General features: G+C 45.0%; 2 protein-coding genes across 2 annotated transcripts in view; both read left to right on the top strand.

The window, feature by feature from the left end:
- The first annotated feature begins 4,538 nt into the window (after nucleotides 1-4,538).
- Nucleotides 4,539-23,381, top strand: part of LOC146802509 (uncharacterized) — a 283,337-nt gene continuing 264,494 nt past the window's right edge. The window contains exons 1-2 of the mRNA XM_085623762.1: nucleotides 4,539-4,544; nucleotides 5,346-5,718. Of these exons, the coding sequence (XP_085479888.1) occupies nucleotides 4,539-4,544; nucleotides 5,346-5,718 (379 nt within the window). The remainder of the gene's footprint in view (nucleotides 4,545-5,345; nucleotides 5,719-23,381) is intronic.
- On the top strand, nucleotides 5,718-9,408 carry SLITRK1 (SLIT and NTRK like family member 1). The gene has a single exon (XM_085622093.1). It carries the CDS (start codon nucleotides 6,192-6,194, stop codon nucleotides 8,277-8,279), a length of 2,088 nt encoding a protein of 695 aa, XP_085478219.1. The 5' UTR covers nucleotides 5,718-6,191; the 3' UTR covers nucleotides 8,280-9,408.

Below are 23,381 nucleotides of genomic sequence, written 5' to 3'. Positions count from 1 at the left end.
TTTCCCCCCTACTTATTACTTTCAGATCAATCAAGAAGTGCCAGATGCTAAGAGAAACAAGTACAAAATCTAGATTGCTTTTAGCTTTAGAGAAGGTTGGTTGTTTTTGCAAGTCCGATGGGAGACGGCCATTGCCTGCTCTAAGGCCGTGATCTGCGGTGAGTCTTAGTAATTGGCTGGCCAATGTGGAATATTTAACAGATTTTGTGGTTTCAAGCTGGGGGATATTATACGCTTGGTCCTCATCTTCGAACACATCAGAGATGCCCGGAACAGGTTCGTAATTACAATTTAGGTCTCCTCCCAAGATAACCGGGGTGTCTCCAACTACGTTTTTCAAGAGGAGATCCAGGGCTTCAAGTGTTGGTGAAACCTTGGAGTGGCCGATCGGTCTGTTATAAACATTAACGATGTAACATTCGTTTCCACAGGGTGGAGTAACCCTTAGGGCCAAGATATCAGGAGAGCCTGTATCAACAAGATCAACCTGCATGACCAAGGTGATTTTTAGCCAAATTATTAGGCCCCCCGATGGTCTTCCTCGGTCGGACTGGACTGCCTCAATACCATATGTTTTATATCCTACCCGATGTGGAACTTCTGTAGCCCAGGTTTCTTGTAGCAGACAAATGTCACAGGTGTCAATGTAGTCTGCCCAGTCAGGGTCTTTTAAGTTCTTGCAAACACCTGCGATGTTCCACGATAGAATAAGTAAGCGAGGTGATAGGCTCTGAGTGTCAGGGGAGGGATTGACTACACACTGTTTAGATAAACTACCTAGCTGTAGGTTTAGCATGTCTTTCTCTGCATCCCTGGCTCTTTCTTTCACTACAGTATTAGATCCCCCATCCGGACCACCCTTAGCGTTACTATAGCATACATTTCCGGCTTTATAAGATAATTCCACTTTCTGGGGATTTGAAATGGTCCTATGCATCCTAACCTTAATGATCTGATCATCATCATGCAATTGTAGGACATTTTTTAGTTTGGGATTACCTTTGTCCATGCTACAGAAGGTGTCATATAAATTAGAGATACAGTCAGGCATAGTGGCAAGTCAATCGACAGCGTCAAGGCAACTGAATCTATTGAAGGTGGGAATGCCAGACCACATATTATAATCGCCATGTCTAGCCGAATTGGGAGCACTGCCATAATACTGGTTGACAGAGTTCCACTTGGGGACATGATGAATGGGTCTAGGTGAAGGGTAAAAGAATGATAGGGGTCTAGCTTCAATGGGAGGATTCGCACCGTACGATTTGCAATTGCATATTTGTTCAGCACTTTGGGGTTCTTCAAAGGATATGACAATACAGTCACCCGTGGTTGATTTGGCCGTTGGCCCTACCCATGGTACCCTCCTAACCATAAGGATCTTACTTTTCATCTGGTTAGGAATGGGTTTATATTTGTCTAGCCAAAACATCACTTTGTTTTTTAAAGATTGGAAGTTTTCTTCATATTGGCTATCCAATTCTGGCACCCCTGTGAGGACAGCTACAAATGGACTAGCGTCTGGTGGCAGATCTATATACCCTCCTCTAAAATTACTGTACATGTGCCTAGACTGATGGTTTGACTTATGAGTGGTATTTATAAAAGATTTATCAGGCAAGGATTGATTGCTTGCAGAAGTAATGTAAGGATATGCAGGCGGATTGGATCGGGGTTTATTTGGGACTAATACGCTCTGGTTGGAAGAGTGGGTAGAGGGAAGAATTGGCAATTGAGAAGTATTACTATGTACCTGATTTTTCTGTGAAGGTTTACTAGTAATATTTACAGCTGTAGAAGTTGAGGGAGTTGGATTAGGTTTTTCTTTAGTGCTAGTTGGTTGTTTAACATTAGTATTTCTTACTATCCCCTCCTTTTTTTGCTGCACATTCGATGAATTTGGGTTTATTGTTAAGACCGGGGCGGGGACTGGAGCTTGCTGGGTGGCTCTAGGCACTTCTGTACAGTTAAGGCTTAAACTTGACAAAGTGATGACACTTTTCTCAACTTCAAGTAGCTGGTTCTCAATGCCAGTTAGCCTGATTTCTAGTGGTTTAAGTAGTCTCTTTAGCGTCTCCCACACTATTTTTAAGAATTCTTCCCTTCCACCATCTTGTTCTGCCATGTCAGACGAGACTCTTTGCCCCTCACTGGCTGAGTGATCAGACATGACGATAGAGATTTGTTCATCTATGTTAGCATTAATATTTTCTACAGTTGCTGGCGCTACATCGTGTACAGTGTTATCAGTTGTTACAGTAGGCATACTTGGTGTTCCCCCCGTGATATTATGGCTAAGGGCTACTTTTGCTTTTTTCCTAGCGAAAGCGGTTAGGTGTTTGCGCTTTCTTTTATGCTTTGATGGTGCCTTGGCGGGTGACTTGCTTTTATTAGACTCTGTCTCAGCTGGTAGCTGACAGGGCACCTCATTTGCGATATCCTCAGCACTCTCCTTTGAAAGATTCAGCGGTGATAGGCTTTCAGATTCGGCTCTAACGGAAGGCCCAGGAGGTTCTTGATTAATAGGAGGGGTTGTTTCTTCTACTGTTGAGTAAACCTCGGCCGAGGTTATAATTGGTTTTGTGCCAGTAATGCGTTCAGGCGTTTTGGAGGTTGCAATGCTGCCTAGAGAAGATTTTTTTCTGAGTGCAAATTCAGTTGAGAGCCTCCTAGCACACTCAAGTTCTATTGAGACTTTGTGCTGAAGTTTAGTTATTTCATTATCAATAGAGAGGCTGGTCCTGGTGATAAAATCATCTAAGGTGCCTGTAGCCTTTTTGGAGGTCTTAGTAGCCTTACTCCTAGTTTCGCGCGAGGACATTGTGTGGAAGGTATATTACAATTAAATATGAGTAGTGCAGGAAGGCCAGCTAATGTAACACAGAAATTAAAAGCCAAGAGGAATGGCCCGGTCCGGTCTTAAACGGTCTCTAACGGCCCTGTCTTTGCCCCGTCTTCGCCCGGGCTGCGTCCCGCGCTGCGGGAGTAGGATGTTGTTATGAAGCCTCAGGAGGGCGGGGGGCGGGCCAGCAGGGAGAGCGGACCGGAAGCTCTCCGTCGGTCTAGCAGGGACTTCTGGGAATTGAAGTCCCTGCACGCTCGCAGCCCCGCTGCAGCCGCACGCCTGATGCCGCTTTTCCTCCTTACCGCCTCAGTGCTCCTCACAAACGTCAGGTATGTTCCCCTCCTCAGCACAGGCGAAGGGGCACCCGCGAAGCGGGTGCGCCAAGTGGTGGAAGTGCGCCGAGTTGTAGAAGGGTGAGCCGCTGTATCACGCTGGCAGTGCTATGTTCCTCCGTTTGGTGTGTAAACAATTTAGGAAAGTGTTTTGCTACGTTTAACATTAAAATGTTTACGGAGTCTGTCATTTTAATCCCTTTTCCGTCTACAACTATGGTGTGCTTCTGACCAGTTAGAATTCGTTTGGTTGGAAACCCCTAGTAAGTAGCTGGAATGGCAGCAACTTTCTCTTTCTTTCTTTCTTTCTTTCTTTCTTTCTTTCTTTCTTTCTTTCTTTCTTTCTTTCTTTCTTTCTTTCTTTTTGTTTCTCTCTTTCTTTCGTTCTCTGTTCAATCCAACTACACACCTATAAATCATTCCACCTACTCTAGCCTACATTATTGTTTTCATACATACATTCCTCTACCCGTCTATCCAGCAACCCATCCATTTATTTATGTATTCATTCAGGGAGTGTATGTATAATTGGAGCGTAACGCGTCCCTTCTGAACTTATCAGAAAATCCTATTTCATACGTTTTAAATAAAGATCCCCTTTCTAAGTTCATGTATGCTCAAATGTTGTATTGCCCTAAGTGTGATGTTGAGCGATGTGGGGCGAGAGAGAGGGTGTAGAGAGAGCGGGGTGTATGGCGAGAGAGGAAAGAGGGTGAGGGCGTGAGAGGCCGGGCAAGACAGTCAGATAGACACACGGGAGAGGGAAAGGGGGACCGAGGCAAAGAAAGCGGATGACTTTGGTGAGACAGAGAAGGAAAGAGAGAGAGAGAGGTGCTGTTCCTTAGTTCTGCGTTCGCTGCGTCTATTCTTCCGAGACCCCGGAGCATATGCCTGCATCTCTCACGCTCTTATTTACCTGTCAGACATTGGCTTATCTGGCATTTTGTCAGTGAGGAATCCGTCCTCCGCCGCCCTTGTTTCCCGAGACTGCAGACACCTAAGTGACTCATTAGTCACCAAAGCAGATCGCAAAAAATGGCCCCAGCTGCGGAGACGCGCCCGGTCTAATTAAATGAATTGGAAGGCATCAGATGAGAGCGGTCAGACGGCTCCTCGGCGCTAAAAGCTGCAGACGCAGGGAGCCCAGTCTGAATTAGCATTCAACGGAGACCGCCGGAGCCCCGCTGCCACATGCTTTATGCTGACTTTTTTTCTATAAATAGACAAGGAAGGAACCAGCTCTTCCCCGCCCCCACCCACGCCGTCCCTGCACCACCCCCGCCTGTCCTCTCTTAGTCTTCTCACTCTCCCGAAGCCAGCAGAACACCCCCCTCCGTCCCCCAGCCGATGAACCTTCCCTGATGGGGGTAACCGCAGTGTCAGAATGTGAAGATGGAAGGCAAACGCCAGGGCTGTGGGCCACTTGCGAGGGCATACGCCACCTACCGGCGGTTACTATTACTTTTTTTCTGGCAGACTAAATATCGATGCTAGCCGTCCCGTTATTTGTTTTAGCCGCATTAAAAAAATGTTGATAAAATATGTGTTATTATCGACTGCGAACTCTGTCTCTCGGCGTTATCGTGCAGACATTCGGCCCTTAAAAGTCTAAATACATGGAAATAAAGCAGAGTGCCTGCGTTGCACGCAGTCTCAGCCCCCCAACGCCACCGGCTCACATCAATCATACACAGGCTACGCTGTTGCAAGGTGTCCACATTCCGGGGTAGGAGAGCCGAGCAGCACAAAGGCGAAAAACTGCATGATGGGCTGGCTTACTGCGGGGGAGGCAGAAAAATACATTTAAAAATCACACCTCAAGCAACGTCCGATCGGACACGCCGAGATAACGCGCAACTCTTTGCTTTCAAACCTTGACGAAACAGGCATCAAAGTGCGATATTAATTAGCTCGGGAATAAGTACAGTAGACAAAACAATCCCATGTGTTTGAGATAAAAGAGAAAAAAAACCAGTTAGGGTAAGAGCCTGAATAGAGAGACAGTTTTTAATGCCAACGTTTTTAACGCTTGCCCTGTGCTCGGATTTTTTTCAGCATTCCTTTAGCAGACGGATTTTTGCCACTGCAGCTCAGCAGAGGGTGTCAGATCTTTCAGAGTGCACCAGGCTGGAACGAGCAGAGCCTCTTAGCAACTCTCTCTTCCTCAGTTCCTCTCTCTCCCCCGCCCTCCCTCCCTCTCCCGCACTCTCGCCGCCTCTGTCTTCAGCGCGCACACACACAGGCTCTGTGCTGGCAGAGCAGAGGCAGCCGGAGGAGGACGCGGGAAGCAGGGAGCTCGGTGCCCGGTAGAACGGGAGACATGGACGGCGAGGGGCCTCGGCGGTGGCTGGCAGCGCTCAGCACCACTGGCTCCACGACGGCAGCGCCGGGTCCCTGACTTCAGCACCGCGGGCTGGCGGACAGCGCCCAGAACAGCCGTGGGTTACCGGGCGGCACGGGCCGGCGCCAGGCACTCCTGCCCACCTACCTTTTGCTGTGGATTTAGCACCCCAGGGGGAGTCAAAAGACACACCAGGCAAGGTCAGTGCCAGGGTGTTGGGCAGATCTTGCAGGACAAGCCCCCACCCCATTTTTCAATCCGCATGGCTCCCTGTAGCATGCCGTTTTTTCGAAATACAAGGCTCAAGTCGCCTCCAGAACTGTTTGGATTGCTGAAGCCTGCCCGAAGTACCGTTAGATTGCTTTTTTGTTTTTGATAATTCAAGTGGCGTATGTTTTTTTTACCTTGTACTTTTTTCTGCGTGCCTTGCACTACGTGACCGGAGAGTTGGTGGATATAATTATTGACTGGTGTCTGGGCTCGTTGCAGTGAGTGGCGAGCAATACAGAAGAAGGAACCAGAGAAAAATAAATGTACATTTTTTCACCCAACCGGGACGATCGCTCTTTGGCCCTTTGAATTTGTGTCTCATTTTGATTTCCCCCCGGGGTGATATCTGCGAGGATTCGCCAGACTTTGTCATGAGATCGGGGATGCAGTGCTCTTTTTAAAAATGCTGCTTTGGATTCTGCTGCTGGAGACGTCTCTGTGTTTTGCCGCCGGAAATGTGACAAGGGATGTTTGCAAAGAGAAGATCTGCGCCTGCAACGAGATCGAGGGCGACCTGCACGTCGACTGCGAAAAGAAGGGCTTCAGCAACCTGCAGCATTTCACCGCCCCCACGTCGCAGTTCTACCACCTCTTACTGCACGGCAACTCGCTCACCCGGCTCTTCCCCAACGAGTTCGCGAACTTTTACAATGCGGTCAGCCTGCACATGGAAAACAACGGCCTGCACGAGATCGTGCCCGGGGCCTTCCTGGGGCTGCAGCTGGTGAAGCGCCTGCACATCAACAACAACAAAATCAAGTCCTTCAAGCGGCACACCTTCCTGGGGCTCGACGACCTGGAGTACCTCCAGGCCGACTTCAACCTCCTCAGGGACATCGACCCGGGCGCCTTCAGGGACCTGAACAAACTGGAGGTGCTGATTCTGAACGACAATCTGATCAGCACCCTGCCCAACAACATCTTTCAGTACGTGCCCATCACCCACCTGGACTTGAGGGGCAACCGCCTGAAGACGCTCCCCTACGAGGGGGTGCTGGAGCAGATACCGGGCATCGCCGAGATCCTGCTGGAGGATAACCCCTGGGACTGCAGCTGTGACCTCTTCTCGCTGAAGGAATGGCTCGAGAACATTCCGAAGAATGCCCTCATCGGCCGGGTCATCTGCGAGGCGCCCACCCGGCTGCAGGGCAAAGACCTGAACGAGACCAAGGAGCGCGACCTGTGCCCCCTGAAGAACGGGGTGGACTCCAGCCTCGCTGCCCCTCCGGCCCAGGAGGAGACGTGTGACCCCGGCCCGGTCCCCACCTCCTTGAAAGTCAGTGGTCAGCAGGAGGCTGCCACCCCAGGGTCGGGGCCTGCTGGTGGGACCAAGGTGCCAGGCAACTGGCAGATCAAGACCAGGCCCACCCCTGCCGTGGTCAGGCACAATGCCAAGAACAGACTTCTGCACCACATCCCCTGCCCCCTGGTGTGCAGCTGTGGTCAGCAGAACGTGGGCTCGGGCTTGAAGGTGGACTGCAGCAGCAGGAACGTCAAGAGCCTGGCCGACCTCGAGCCCAAGGCACTGAATGTGCAGGAGCTCTTTTTAAGAGAGAACAAAATCCACACCATTCGCAGGGCCCACTTCCTGGACTACCGAAATCTGAGCCTGCTCGACCTGGGCAACAACAACATCGGTATAGTGGAGAACAACACGTTCCAGAACCTGACCGACCTAAGATGGCTGTACATGGACAAGAACTGCCTGGACACCCTCATGCCAGAGAAATTCAGCGGCCTGCAGAGCCTGGAGTACCTGAACCTGGAGTTTAACTTTATCCAGCTCATCCTGCCCAACACCTTCAACCCTGTGCCCAACCTGAGGATCCTGATCCTCAACAACAACCTGCTGAAAGCCTTGCCCGTGGATGTGTTCGCTGGCATCTCCCTGTCCAAGCTCAGCCTGCATAATAACTACTTCATGTATCTGCCAGTGGCCGGGGTGCTGGACCAGCTCACCTCCATCATCCAGATCGACCTCCATGGCAACCAGTGGGACTGCTCCTGCAACAATGTGCCTTTCAAGCAGTGGGCAGAGCGCCTGGGGCCCGAGGTGATCGTCAGCGACCTCAAGTGTTACTTCCCCGAGGAGTTCTGGGGGAAGGACTTCCGCTTCCTCTCCAATGACATGATGTGCCCCCTGCTGTATGCCAAGGTGTCGCCCACCCTCAGCTCCCAAAAGAACAGCACGGGGGCGGCAGAGGCGGGCACCCACTCCAACTCCTACCTGGAGACCAGCAGGGTGTCCATCTCGGTGCTGGTCCCCGGACTGCTGCTGGTCTTTGTCACCTCTGCCTTCACCGTGGTGGGGATGCTGGTGTTCATCCTACGCAACCGGAAGCGAACCAAGCGGCGCGAGGCCAACTCCTCCGCATCGGAGATCAACTCCCTGCAGACAGTGTGCGACTCTTCATACTGGCACAACGGGCCTTTCAACTCGGACGGGAGCCACCGGGTGTACGACTGCGGCTCCCACTCCCTGTCAGACTAGACCGCAGGGGCACTCTGGCTAGTCCATTGAACAATGCACTGGGTGGATGAGACGACAACCACACAAAAACACACAACACAGACGCAGGCACACACACACACCGACAGACACAGACCAAGGGTTGTACTTTGCGCTAGAGGCAAGAGGCCCGTTGACAAGAATTCTAACTTCTAGAAAATGTCCGCTGGTGTGAAGAAATGGTACCAGGCTGGCACGGTGCCGGCTTACAGTGGACACCGAGCTGTCCTGGTCAGCTGTTCGTGCCCCAACTGCACTTGCTCCGCGAGAGTGGGTAGAGAGTTCTGGAAAAGGGACTAGACTGCCAAGACGGTCTCTTTTAGGTTAGTACTGCAGACGAAGCGGTGGTAGGGCGCGAGGTCTGGGAGCAGGGACCCCCCTTGTGTACAGTGGCTGGCCTCTGTCGTGACAGCACAGGAGGGGCAGGCTGCACGAACGCATGAATGTAATGTAAATACCTGACTGAAAGATACAAAGTGCTGCATGGCTCGCATGGAAAGTCCAACGTCCCTTCCACCCCCAGGGACCCTCAGCAAGCACCCGGGGACTGCGTCCGACCACTCACCGCCACCCTCCACCCACCCACCCACCACCCGAGGTCCCCTCCGTGCTCTACCGACATTCAAGTGCCATTTCTGCATTCTCTCGTGGTGGGGGCGCAGTCCGGACCTTACTTTAAACTGTGAACAAAGGAACATGTGTATGGGTTTATTTAAGACGTTTGCATGAATATTCATCGTTTCCTTTCCCTTTTATTTCACTATGAATTCCAAAAAAAAAGAGGCAGAAATGCATATGCAGTGTGAGGGTGTTTATTTTTTTCTAAATAGATCCAAAATGCCTTTCCATCTGAATGTAAAAATCAGCCCCCATTTTTTCTTTTTTTTTCTCTTTTTTCTTTTTTATATATAGTATGGTAACTGTACACATTGAAAAAAAAAGAAGAAAGAAGGGAGAGAAACCGAGGCAGTTGAGCATGACCAATTAATGTCACTCTCTAGTGCTTAGGCTGCAAAGTAAATGGCAGATATTCTGTGCTGTTGTAAACCATAGTCTAACTGGGGAAAGGAGAACTGAGTCACACGCAGTGGAACTCGCTAATTATATTGGAGAATTTTATAATGGCATATTTTTCAGTATTAAAGTGAAAATGTTTTCAATTTGCTGGGCTGATCGTTGGAACTTCCTTCCTCGGCGTGGGCTCCTTCTGTGGAAGGACTGGGGAGGGGGTGGGTATTGGGATTGCGGCTGAGCCCCTCCTCCACAAGACCACCCCCCCCCCCCCACTCCCCGCGGCCAGGCATTATGCAGAATGTTTCCCTTTCCAATGCGGCAGAGATTCCCTTATTAATAAATCCCCCCTTCCCACCAGCGCGCGCTGCAGCCACAGTAGCGCTGTTTGCTCAGCTTTGATTGAATGCGCGCTGCAACAGATCGCGTTCACTACGCTGCCTTCGGATTCCTCCGGTCAGCAAACGAGACCGATACACACGAGACCGGCACGAGAGCCTTGCAGACAGTTGACACAGTCAGCAGTGTCACTGCCACACACATACGCACGCGCGCACGCCCAATTATTCAAAGCCCCCCCCCCCCCAAATATTTTTTGACGCTCTGTTAGGGAAGTGTTCCCACGGTGTTTTCCCCAGGAGAGGACGTGTTACACGCGATTCACGAAATCTCAAAAGCAAATTGGAAACTTCATGCGGGATGGGCTGTTCCTTCTGAGTGGGCATGCCCGGTGGGAGTGGCTGTAAAGAGTGCAGCAGGTGCAGTGGCACCTGAAGCCAGGGGGCGAGACGGCACTGTACTCAAATAGGGCTGTTTTTCCCTCTGTTATCCAGGCAGGTGCAAGCCCCTGTTGTTTTTCTAAATGGAGTTGTGGTACCTCGCGACGGTTCTACGTCACATGCATGCGTCTTAAACATTTGCCACTTGCGTGGATATGTTCTGGACGAGTGAGCAGGACGGGGGGGGGGGGGGGGGAGGTGCACAGAACATAAAAGCATTTTTTAGTTGTTGCTGCTTGATGGTAACACCGCACACAAACCTCTTCTCAGACATGTTTCTGCCTTTGGATGTTTTTCTTTCAAGGAGCTTTGCATGTAATTGCTATCCTGAATGTCCCCCCCGCGGAGTTCCATTTGTGCACCAATTCATCCGTGCTAAATTGATCACCCTACACTGACTTTGCATATACGATCACTAACGTTCAATTGTGGGCGATTATTGAACTGTTCTTGTGACAGGGACCGTGAGCGGCGCTTCTGTAGCGTAAAATCGGCGGACGGCACACAATGGGGGGAAGTGGACAGTGAGCGATGTAAAATATGTACTCCCATTCACAGCGCTACACATAGGCACTAGGGTAAAATATAAGTCTTCGGCAATATCAGCTGTAGTTGCACAGCAAAAGGAAGAACACTCGAATTTGATTCGAAAAATGCATACTGCGGCAAACCACTTGGAAATCAACTCGTTACAGTACAGATTATTTTGTAAATGTAACCACATTGCAAGCATGCGACCCTCTATCTCTGCATCATGAAATGATCTGAACTGTGTTCTTCTCTTTGCGTCATCAATGTTCTGCTTCTAATTGCCTCACATTTTTGAGGTCTCCCATCCATCCATCCATCCATCCATCCATCCATCCATCATTCATTCATTCATCCACCCACCCATCCATTAATACCCGCCCGACACCCACACCTCCATCCACACATCCATCCATCCATCCATCCATCCATCCATCCATCCATCCATCCATCCATCCATCCATCCATCCATCCATCCATCCATCCATCCATCCATCCATCCACACATCCATCCACACATCCATCCATCCATCCATCCATCCATCCATCCATCCATCCATCCATCCACCCATCCATTAATATACCCACACCTCCATCCATCCACCCACCCATACCCACTCACCCATCCACCCATCCACCCACCCATCCATCCATCCATCCATCCATCCATCCATCCATCCATCCATCCATCCATCCATCCATCCATCCTTTTTTCAATCTGTGTTCCCTATGGTCTGCTCTGTTCTCTGCATTCCTTCCTTCGCCTTTTCACTGCCAATAATTGTCTCTTTCCGCGTCTGTTTTACTCTTAACAGTTGTCTGTTGATGTTTGACTCGCTGTCTCTGCCTCTGTCTTAGATACACCGACACCCACTCCACCCTCACATATGCGCTGTCTCGCTCCCACACATAGCTTTTCCTCTCTACCATAGCATTCATTTCCCATGTGTTCACTTACCAATATTAAGTGCGTGTAGAAAAAAAAGCCGTCTATTGCTAGGCATAGAAACCAGCAGGCATACCTGCATACCGAAAAGCAGGTAGGCTGCTCCATATCTAGCTAGCTGTTTACATGGAGGGGCAGGCTGCTCCATATCTAGCTAGCTGTTTACATGGAGGGGCAGGCTGCTCCATATCTAGCTAGCTGTTTACATGGAGGGGCAGGCTGCTCCATATCTAGCTAGCTGTTTACATGGAGGGGCAGGCTGCTCCATATCTAGCAAGCTGTTTACATGGAGGGGCAGGCAGGCCGATAGACAAACAGATGTCTTGGCTGGGTGGACAGGCAGGCGGACACATGGGTGGATGAGAGGTTTAATTGAAGGACGTAAGGATACATTCATTGGTGGATGCTTTTTGGGTGGATGGATGATTTGTGGATGGACTTTAGGTAGATGGATGATGATTGGATGGATGGCATGGTTAGGATATATGCATTGCATTTGGTTGATGGTTAAATTGATGGATGATGCAATGGATTGATAAATGGTTTGATTAGGATGAATGGATTACGTTTGTTTGATGGTTGAATTGATGGATGATGAATGGACGGATGGATGGATGGATAGATGGTGATTGGATGGACAGGCAATCGGGTCAGAGATGGGTGAGCATCTTGATACTGGTGTATTCTGTGGAACATATAAACGCTAAAATCATTGAAATGCATAATTCTATAGCAATAAAGGCAAGTAAATGGTAATCCCAAATTGTGGTGCCCAGATTGGGAACACAACCCTTTAAAGAGCTCTCAGTTTGATTTAGTACTTTAGGTACTCAGTGCCTCGAAGGCAGTACGGATTGCATCAAACGACCAGCGCTATATTAAAAGGAGTATCGATAAAACAAGACCAGCTGACGCGAAGGGAGCGTATGGACAGTAGAAACAACATTCACATTTCGTTAGTGGAGGCCATGTTAAATGGTGGTGCCCTGCCCTCAGCGAAGTGTTGAAGCCACAGACACTGCGGCACTTCCTTAGTGCTGCACGCAGCCTGTATTTTCTCATTCACTACAAACGCTTCCAGTACGTGTAACTCGACGTAGGTGAAGTGTGGTGTCTCCAGTGAAGTCTTTCTTCGCCTCTCGACACAAACTGCACCAGTGCGATGTGAGCTAGGAGACCTCAGCGGACGCATTGCCCACTGTTGATGTTTCCCCGAGCTGAGGGGATGCGTGCTGCAGAGCAGCTGAGAACATTCTAGAAAACTACTTACTCTACAGAGAATCACGGTAGCAGTGGTTAGAATTCACATGTTTGATCTATACGTGCACAGTCTGCCCCAACCTTTATACTTTGGACTTTTGGGGGCGGCAGAGAGGTGTGCCGTAGTCTAATAATCGGAAAGAGAAAATCTACTTGAAGTAAGTGGGATGAAATGCATTCCTTTCAGGTATCAGTGTCTGAGTCCATGGCAGGCCTGACCACGGGAGCTCAGCACTGCTGACGCTTTCTAGCATGTTCTCTGAAGCAGCCCTTATGCACAGCATAGTAATGATAACCCTGCATCGTCCCGCACTGAGTCGCCTACAACTTAAGCAGATGCCTCGAAAAGTGACATTTCTCCTGTGTGTGCTGTTATTTGTTTAAGGCTGGTGCAGCTGTTGCACATTTTAGGTGAGGGAAGAAAAGCTGAATATACATGAGGAGGTGGCGGTGGGAAGGGGTGACTATGAATCCGCTTTCTAGTTTTTGTAAATTTTAATTTACATGGCATATTAAGTTATATGCAATTTTCATGGGTCAGGTGAAGCATGTAGATGAGTTTTTTGTTGAGACATTGAAAAAAAAATGATTTGGGACTGAGTTTTTGGGATGTTTTGTGTTAGTGAAAATGCATCTTATTTTGCACTGTGAACATGTCCTTCTTTTGCTGATCTGAACCACGGCGAGAACTGTAGAGTGAAATCCATAACTTGCGGAACCTTAATTCATATATTTGGCCTCAAGGAACAATGATTGACATGTGAGTCAAAGATGACATACCAAAACCATTTTTAATTTGGGAACTGAGGGCTCCCCTCTGGCACGTGCATTGAGCCAGTGTTCAACGAGAGTTTGCCTGAGCTCGAATTTGGGTTTCTTCTAATCTGGACATTTTAATGTATTGATATCTCAAGGACAGGTTGCATTCAATTCAAATTAGAACAGTTTAGATGCAATAGATGTATTCAACATGCAAGTAGTTTAAAAGCAAATGACCTTAAATGTCCTTGAAGGGTAAATAGGTTCACTCATCATCCATTTGGCAACTGACTATCCAAACAGAGTATGCTACTGTTATTGCGAATGAACAGTAGTACTGCATGAACAACAGCAATAATAATGATAATAGTAATAATAACAACAATAACAACAATAATAACAATAGCATTAGTAATAATGATAATATTAATAATAATAATAACAATAAGAGTAACAACAACAACAATAACAATACCATTAGTAATAATAATAATAAAAATCAAGCAACAAAAAAAGGACATTACAATATTTGGTACTCACCTCAATTTTATACAGATGTGTGCATAATTGGTCGTATTGCTAGCCCCCTCAGTGGCACAGGAGAGGGACACAGTTGCCAGTGACTGAAGGGCCAGTTTATTTTTTTAGAAAAAAAACCAAAACTAACTATGGAAGTCATGTAACCATTGAAAACGAGTCAAAGGAAGCTGAGCCTTGTGTTTGGGAAGAGAATTGGAATTACTCATTATTATAATGGCGATTTTTGCAACGTCACTTTTAAACATGATTCTTATAGCACACAGTCATTTATTTACAATAAAAAGCGAATAAAAAAAAATATATATTTTCAGATGATCAAGTCCTAACTAAACAATAAAGAGACAGATGGACCTTATAATTACAAAGACAGTTTCAAGTAAGTTTTTTTTTAATCTCACTTTGTGTAATTATAATTCGAAACAGACCAGCTGTCAAAGCGCATTAAAACACGTATGGGAACTGTGGTGCTGTGTGCAATGGGGCCCATGGCTGTGTGAGAATGGTGGCAGGGTCAAAGGCATGGCAAAAAATCAAAATAACCTGTAACTTCTTTTGGTCTCTCAACTTCACATAATTACATATATAATAACGCATAGCTTACATTAATATAAATCCAAGTTAAGTTAATCAGTGGTAATTGCACTTTCATACATTATGAACCATCTTTTAGTGAATGCTCTGCAGAGGTCTGCATATAACAGAAGCAACAGAATTGAAACCTGGTTGGTGCAGAGGAAACTATTGACTTTTATATATTTAGTGCCACAAGGCCAATTTGTGGCAGGAAGCACTGTGTATATGGAGGACATTATTTTAAACATGCACTACACACATTATAAGATAAGTTGCTACCAAATGTGAAAAGATTTAGGATAAAAAGTGCTTCCAAAGTATAGATTCTTGTAAAACCCAGATCGTATGTAGTGCATTTTTTTATAACTCTCCTAAAGCACACTTTCACAGCTCAGCTGGTTTACTTTTTTACATTTCAACTGCCAAAATTAACCATACTTTCTCTTTTCCCAAAAAGTAGGGGAACTGTTATTCCAAAATTTAAAAAGTATGGGCACGTCTTTGTCACTCAGATCCCGCCCTTTTCGACCCCCTGAAACTGACCCACTTTTAAAAGTATTATTGAAAATGTGATGCATTTGCTACATTTTGCAATTTGGTACATGTTATTGCAAAGGTAGGACATTATTCACTTTGTTCCTTCTCAGGGAAACTTATACATTTGATTTGAATGGAAAATGACTATCAGTTTGTGTAAATTTCAATGAATGGGGCAAACCCTTCCCTCAGTTGATTTAACAATAATTTCAGAAACAGCTCATTACAGGGAAATGGGATCCATAGGTTACCCTGTTTAGATCACTTAAACATAAAATTTCGCATCCATTATACTCAAGGGAAAGTAATGTATACCACATGCGATTATATAGGTAGCCAGATGTTGTATGTGGAAAGACACTACCTATTGTCAATGTCCACTCTGCATTCTGAACACAGCCCTTCATTTTCAAAATATGTATAGCAAGCACACACTTCCATAATATTATGAACGTTACTGTTATGTTAAGGACTCATCTAAAAAATGTATTTAAGACAACGGTGGTGCGTCTGGAATAAAGGTTTCAGTCTGAAACTTCACAAAGGAGGTGAAATAATGCGGATTAAGGTTGCTATGGTACCTTTGCTCCTCCTAAAATTGCAGTGTGGATGACTCTTGTTTCATTATAAAAAGCAGAATAATAACATCAAGGATGACATCATATGCCATATGGCCAATGACGTGCTTGCTACGCCACCCGTTTCAAGCTAGCCTGGCAGATGAGGGGTGGTACCCCGAAACCAGTCCCTGGAGGCTTGTTTCTGGTCCAGGGAGATCATGGCATGGCAGGTGGGGCTGGACTGCTCCAGTGGGGAGCAGGACCAAGACTTATTTGCATATGGCTGGGTCTAAACTGGGATGCTGTGGCATGCAAAAACACGGTGGATTTAACCCAGATCTGTGACTGGAGGTGAATGTTTGATTGGTTCAGCATTCTGTACATCATCTCTTCTTTTTGCATGTTGCCAATGACATCAACCGTGCTACTACTGATGATATCACATGACATCCCCAATACATGAACAGTGGTATTAATGAGACCCTTATAACTGCTTGTCCAAACGGTAATATTTTATATAGTAACTTCTCATTTGCTTTTTATTGACTTTAGTGTTGTAAGGCAAATCCAACATGTCAGTATGAACATCATGATTTTAGAGATTGGTCAATGAAATGATGTCACTTCTGATTCGCACTTCCTAAAGAAATAGCAATTGTGTGTCAGAGAGGAGAGTCTAGACTTTTCTTCTTCTATTGTATTGTCATTGTAAATATTGTTTTTGTCCCTCCTACCTTTCATTGCTTGAGTCCCATGGACAATTCATTTTATGTTTTGTTTTGCTTGACATTTTTACCCTGAATGCTATGCATAGTATGCCAAGTGCACCGTTTAATGCATACTAAAAATGTGCAAAGTAGGAGGTATTGCTGATGAAAGTGAAAATGTGGGGGTAGGCAAATCATTCCAATGAATACCTAGACCACAGATATCACATGAAATCCTAAATGCTCACAGTTTTTTTTATAACATATTTTTATTGGTTTTTAAAGCAGACAACAAACTGCAAAACAAAACAGGCATACCTAAAAAAAAGTGGCCCAGTGCAGGGCTGTATCACATTCCCCAGTAGAGTACCCAGGCCCATCAGATATCTCTCACCTCTCAGTCTTCCTCCCACCCAGATCTTCTAGTAACCCCAGGATAACGATCTGAGGTGAGCAGTCAATCGGCTTGCCTAGCACTTCAGACAAAACCCTTAAGAGGTTGGAGCAGTATTCATGTATATTAGGGCAAAACATATTACATGGTAATAGTCTGCATTGTCAGCTCTGCATTTATAGTGATTATAATATAATGGGGTGGCCCACAAAAGTCCAAGGACCTGGGTAACAATTGGTATATCGAAATAAGGAGAGGGGAGAGGAGGATATGGCTAGGTTCGTCCTCCTAGGTACTAATAACGCAAAAAAAGATCCGAAATCAGGGATCAGAGAACCTAGCTAGATGGGAAGGGAGGGGTCTACTTAGTGAGTAAGACGCACCTCGAATAGAGAAAAGAAAATACTTCACTTGAGTCCTCTCACTCACCAAAGGTTTCCCCTTGGTGACAAGCTTCATCATTGGGGCCATCACAAGCATCTACTGCTTGGGCCGTGCTGCGACTTGCGACAGTTACGTAGGAGCACTATTTTGTGAGACTATATGTAGTGCAGTGAGAGGGGAGTGGTGTGGGTTTAAATTAAAAATTACCTAGCTAGTGAGCATAAATAAGTTTATTCGTGCTCCTAGTTGGTAAAGGATAAAAAGGGGGGTTAATAAAAAGGAGGAATTAGGTAATACTGTGCTAATAGTTCCTAATATGGAAAGCCAACATGTTTCGAGGTTATCCCCTAAACCTTTTCTTCAGGACCACATGGGGACCAGCCCCATGTGTACCACTCCGTGCAAAGACCTATAATAAGGTGATAAAGTAAAAAGGAAAAATAAACGCGCACATTAGTGTCAGCGTAAATCAATTACATACGGTTAGATTGAACGCGTAGTATTTAGTAGTTAATCAACATGTGCCTCATGGCCTGCCGGGGTGGAGGAGCCTAAATAACCTTGACTCGGCTTGCCTCCGTCAAATTGACCTATTGGATCCGCCGATGGGATCCAATAGGTCAATTTGACGGAGGCAAGCCAGGTATTCCCTGGTCTTAATTTTGGCACTGCTCCATATTCACGCCACCCTTGTAAATATGGGGCAGCGTCAAAATCAATGGGTGTTGCGGTGTGAAAGGGTGTCTTATTTACAAGGCAGCTTTAAGCCACGTTAAGTGGCTTAACGCTGCCTTTGTAATAAGGCAAAGCCCCTATCGACCACCACAACGTCAGAAAGTGACATTGTGGTGGTGATAGGAGCTTGTAAATATGCCCCTTTGTGTACAAAACTGTCACCTGAATCATACAAAGCCAAAAGGAAATGACTAAATCCCGTTGGGCCATTAGGCTCTCTCTCCATTCCCTGCCCTCTAATGTACCCACTCAAGATTCCCAATGGTTGAATAATTCTAGGGAGTTCATGACCATCACAGTGGAATTTAATGCTAGACACACGACTTACCATTCTCTGCCTGTGGAAAGTGTAGCCATCACTATAGGACGCTCATTAGCTCTTCAATCTGAGAGCCACACGGGCAGGGGGGGCTTAGGAAATCTGACCAACATTTAATCAGATTGGCTTAGGAATCAGGCCAAAAGTACTACTAGAAAGCACAAAAATTGTCATTGCTTTTAAGAATGAGTAGGCCAATGTGCATTAAAGGGGGTGGTGACTGTCGCTCCATTCACATATAGGCAAACATTTGTCCCCAGCAAGTAGATGATTGGAAGAGGAGTTTAATCTTCTTTGTTTTTTTTTGGGGGGGGGGGCAGAATAAATGCTCCTAATTGTTTTGAAGCAAAACTTGATGACAACATAGACATTTTCTCTTCTCCGTGAAAAGCATTCCACTAGTCAAATTTGTTATAAGGATCAATTTCTTTAACAATGAGTTCGCCTATGTGACAGCGTGAAGAAGGGAGAAGTTCTCTATTTGATATCTAGTCATCACTTTCTTCTTGATCCATGCAGCTGTTTCACTCTAAAAGTTACACTTAAAAAAAAAAAATCATAATACCACTTTGTTTTGGTCAAGCAAGATCAAGCGAGCCCTACAACATACAATACATAGCACTTTAACCAAAGAAGCATTCTTTGAAATGCTATGTAATTTCCTATGATATAATTTTCCTTTCTGCGATAATGCTAGCCTTCCATATTCATATACCAGATATAAATGAATGAATGAATAAATAAACACACACATGCAAAAAAAAAAAATATTTGTATAGGGTTTGCTTCGGAATATCTTTCCATTCATAGGGTCACTCTTTATATGTCCTTTAAACATTAATCCAATAAAAGACAAATTATTACAATATTTCGTTTAGAAGGAGGAAATAAAATCCTTTTTAATGCTAAAAAAAATGGCATTTATCAAATCAAAAGGAAACCATTTTTTGTACCTTTACTAAGTAGGCCTTATTCCTTTCTCATCCTTTAATACCAGGCTTTAAGTGTTAATATGAATAGAATTCACCTTTTCCTTTTTTTGCCTGCAATTCGAAATATATGATGAGAGCTACACACTTCACTCCCATCTACATTCATCCTTCTAACAGTGGATATATTGTTGAGCTTTTCAATATTTAATGCACACTTCTCATCCAAGCTGAGTGTGAGCTGGGTGCCCAGAAAAAGGCCAGGTCATGGATTTTAGTCTTCCATGTGTTTGAATGCACATAAATTACGATTTTCTGGGCAGCAATTTGAAATGTGCTGCATTTCGATTGCCACTACCATGAGATTTAGGTGCTTCTAGTGTCTAATAATATAACATTTATTTTTGTGCAATAACACGTTTCATACAGGGCACATGCTTAAGGTGTTTTTTTGACTCATAGATAAACCTGAAAAATCCCAGGATTTTGTTTGTAAAATATCTATTTAATGTGCAATTAACACCTGATGTGAATCTTGCAATAAACGCCTCATTTATTTTGAAATTTAGCATACCACAATATTTGATGAACAAAAATCTATGTGTCAAGTTTTCAAAAAAGAGGTTGACCCACGTGTTACTTATAAGGTAAAAATCAACATTTTGTAAGAGAGAAAAACATATTGTCAACCTCCCTGTAATTTTTTGTCACCTTTAATTCACAACGGTATATGGCCAAGATTTAAAAATATTTAGTTCATTTGATAAACAAAGAACTCGAAAGAGCTAAATTATATATATTTTTTAACTAATAAGCACACCAATACATTTGAATGTTTTAATTTCATTGAACAATTTTGCTCAATGATATGCATTGTAAAATGCACACTAATTGACCGACCTTCTGCAAATATATGAGCAAAATAGCTCACTGCCTTATGAAAATACACCAACGAATTTCCCTCCAGACAAACACAATTTTCACTTTTGCGATACCTTTCACTGTGGGGTACAATAGTCACCAAGCCAAACTATAAAAAAAAGCATGGCTTCTAGTTGGTGGTGACCCCGTACCTTTGTTTGTTCTGAATTAGTTGCGCAAAAAATCAAAATACGGTGCCAGAGAACACTCCCCTGCTACGTAATTCCTGACAGTGACATCTTTTGATAGTAGGACATTTTTAATTCACCATCAATTCTGAACACATTCGTGTAAACGCAGGCTATACAGTGGATTGGGAAATCGTTATTTTTTATTTAAATCTCCTTAAATAAGTTTATGATATCTTAACTAAACATGGATAGTGAGCCTTCCAGGGTAGATGTGTATTTTTATACAGAATGATCATGGTTAATTCACAGTGACTTCTTTTCATAGGAAGCAAAGCTAAACATGTTTATATTTTTGTAAACGAGAGCTGTGAAACAATGCTTAAATATCTGTAACGCCCTAAGCAATTGTGTGGGGATGTTTACTTATATCAACCCTCTTTATGGACCTTCATTGGAATAGCTGTCACTTTTAAATAGAAATATATCTGCCTTGTGCTATGCATTGCCTTTATTATTACATGCTAGGATGTTTGATTGTAGGGGCTCTTCTGTCTTCATCATTACTTAACCCCAGTGATTCGTAGATTTAAAAAAAAAAAAATTACAAGAAATATAATTACACATCAAAACAGAGTTTTAATAAGGCAAATGTAAGTACTCGAGCGTGATACGTTAATAACATGCGTATTGATGTCCTGGTGCCTGGTCCCAGGCCCAGCAGATGGCGTCGAAAGCTTCCCACTCAGAAGCCATGCACGTTGCAACTTCAATTTGAACAGTCAGAGGTATTGTTGTTGTTTTTTTAAAGTTTTTTTTTTTTTACAGTAAGCCTATTGCAATCCTAAAACACCATGGTGCTGTAGAATATCAGGGAGTATCTCAAATGTGCGTTTTCTGCTCAGAATTGCATTGCTAAGCCTTGAAGGCCTGTATTGACTATAGAGCACGTGAAGGTATCTGGATAGGCTCACCAAGGTACAGTTATGCCCTTTCTTTAGGATTCATATTTTCGGGAGATCCTGGGCTAGACTTCCTAGCAGAGGGGCCCCACAGGCGCCTGCCTGGCCCATGAATACACCTGCCCTGCTTCAATGCTTATTTAACTCTCAGATGGCTAGATTTCGCCCTATATGGCCTGGCTGAACATTCCTGACTCTGCTAGTTTAGACTATCGGGAACAATGTGTAAAACGCTCTGCGGAAGTTAGTTGTGTCTCACTCCTGAATAAACATTATGGCAGGTTCAAACTAGTTTACATTAACTTCTTACCTAAGCACTTGGGTGTCCGAGTTCCTGGCGTTTGCAGGTTCAGGACGGTGAATAAAAACCCATGGACACTTGCTGTAGAGGAAAACCTGAAGGGAAATGAAATACATAAGATATGTTTTCCATCGTTTGGGGTTGAAATCCAAAAAATAGCAGAACGTGATGCCTATTATGCATTGTGTGCCATTTAACATAACGTGGGTGTTTTTAAATTGCTCCAGCATGTGCACCACTGGCCTATCTGGCCCAGGGGACATTTCAGGAAGTGACCTGAACAGCTCTCACGGTCACATCACATTAGGTAGGCGCAGGGCTCAAAGTGGGATGAAAAAACTGAAAGGTCTCTCAAGGGGGCGTGGCCAATGTAATTAAGGGCGCGGCTTACAAACAGTTCTTTAAAAATCTGTGTTTAGCATAGTGAGCTGCCCGACTTGTATTTTGCTGTTTCTGTCATTGCACCCAGATATGATAGAACAAGTAACATCATACCTACAAGTCAGGACTATTGGCTTTGTCAATGGTTGTTAGTTGCGTAAGATAAATAAGCAGCAACTATTGCTTGTATAGAATATTGTAAAGCTTACACTTTTAAAGCCCTGGTGACACCACGACAATGTTGCTGCTCCTGAGTCTCAAAAAGAGAAGGGAAATCCAGAGAGAAAATGACTCTCTTGAAGGGATTTCCCTTCCCCCTACAACGCTCACCTGGCATGACGTCATGACGTAACTTCTCCACTTCTGAGTAGTGTGAGCAGGGCACATGATGTGCCTGCTGTCTCGAAACGGGTCTCTATCGTGCTCTGTTTTGTGCCCTGGCACTCTTTTCCAGACTGCAGTGACAGCCGACTGCTGTCACTGCAGTCCGTAAAAAACGGACAGTCTGTGCCAGCGCACAAAACAGAGCCCGATAGAGCCCCGTTTCGAGGCCCCCTTAAAAAAACTGCTGGTGCTCAGACCCGGTGAGACCCAGCCCACTTAAAGCCCTGGGCAGGTGGAAATACAGCCAAACCTCCGACGGCTCTTACTCTGTCGGCCCATGGCGGACACGGAGTAGTCTCGACCGTCATCAAACTATGGTCCTCTGGAATTAAATAATGGTGGGCAGACTATTATGTTGGAGAAAGGAACTCTGCCTCCATGGCGATGGAGTTCCCTCTCAACCACCATAAACATCTGGCCCTTAGTGTCATGATATTTCCTAATGTGATTCATACATGGCATTTAGTTCTAAGATTAAGATAGTTATACACTAATAATACTTAATGCTGAGTCAGCTTCATGATTCACATCTTGCTTGTCATGCTTCCTTATAGCTTTAAAACACACCAAATCATTGTATGCCATCATGATATGTACCTTTATAGCCATTTGCTCTGTTCAACTTTATTGTTGTGACTAACTTTTGTATTATCTGTTTTCTATTCTCTAGCCAATGATTATTTTATCATATTTTCTGGTACACGAGCAGCATGCCAATGCAAATTAATTCGAGCTATTCAGAATAGGAATTTAAACTCCTTCTTTGAATATATGTATACTAATTCCTTGGAAGTGCGAATGCAGAGAATTTAATTATTCTATATATTGTACCACTTGACAGCATTGTTTAATTATGCAAGTAGTACAGTTCAACATTGGGGGCACTGTTCTGCATACATTACATTTTCTTTGCGTCTGCAATGTGGTAGGACTGTACACGACATTTGAAGAAGGGAACTATACATGGTATTCATTGAAATGGACGAAACCATTTATTTACTCAGACAGAAGGGATTGTATTTTGGAAATGCAGCGTCAGAAGGGGT

Source organism: Triturus cristatus, chromosome 8 (genome assembly GCF_964204655.1).
Source record: "Triturus cristatus chromosome 8, aTriCri1.1, whole genome shotgun sequence".
NCBI lineage: Eukaryota > Metazoa > Chordata > Amphibia > Caudata > Salamandridae > Triturus > Triturus cristatus.
Note: the sequence above shows the minus strand (reverse complement) of the source record. Positions and strands in the feature narration are given on the sequence as shown.

What these genes read in the sequence shown, in the direction of transcription:
- SLITRK1 (XM_085622093.1), top strand. Translation starts at nt 6,192, where the DNA reads ATGCTGCTTTGGATTCTGCTGCTGGAGACGTCTCTGTGTTTTGCCGCC.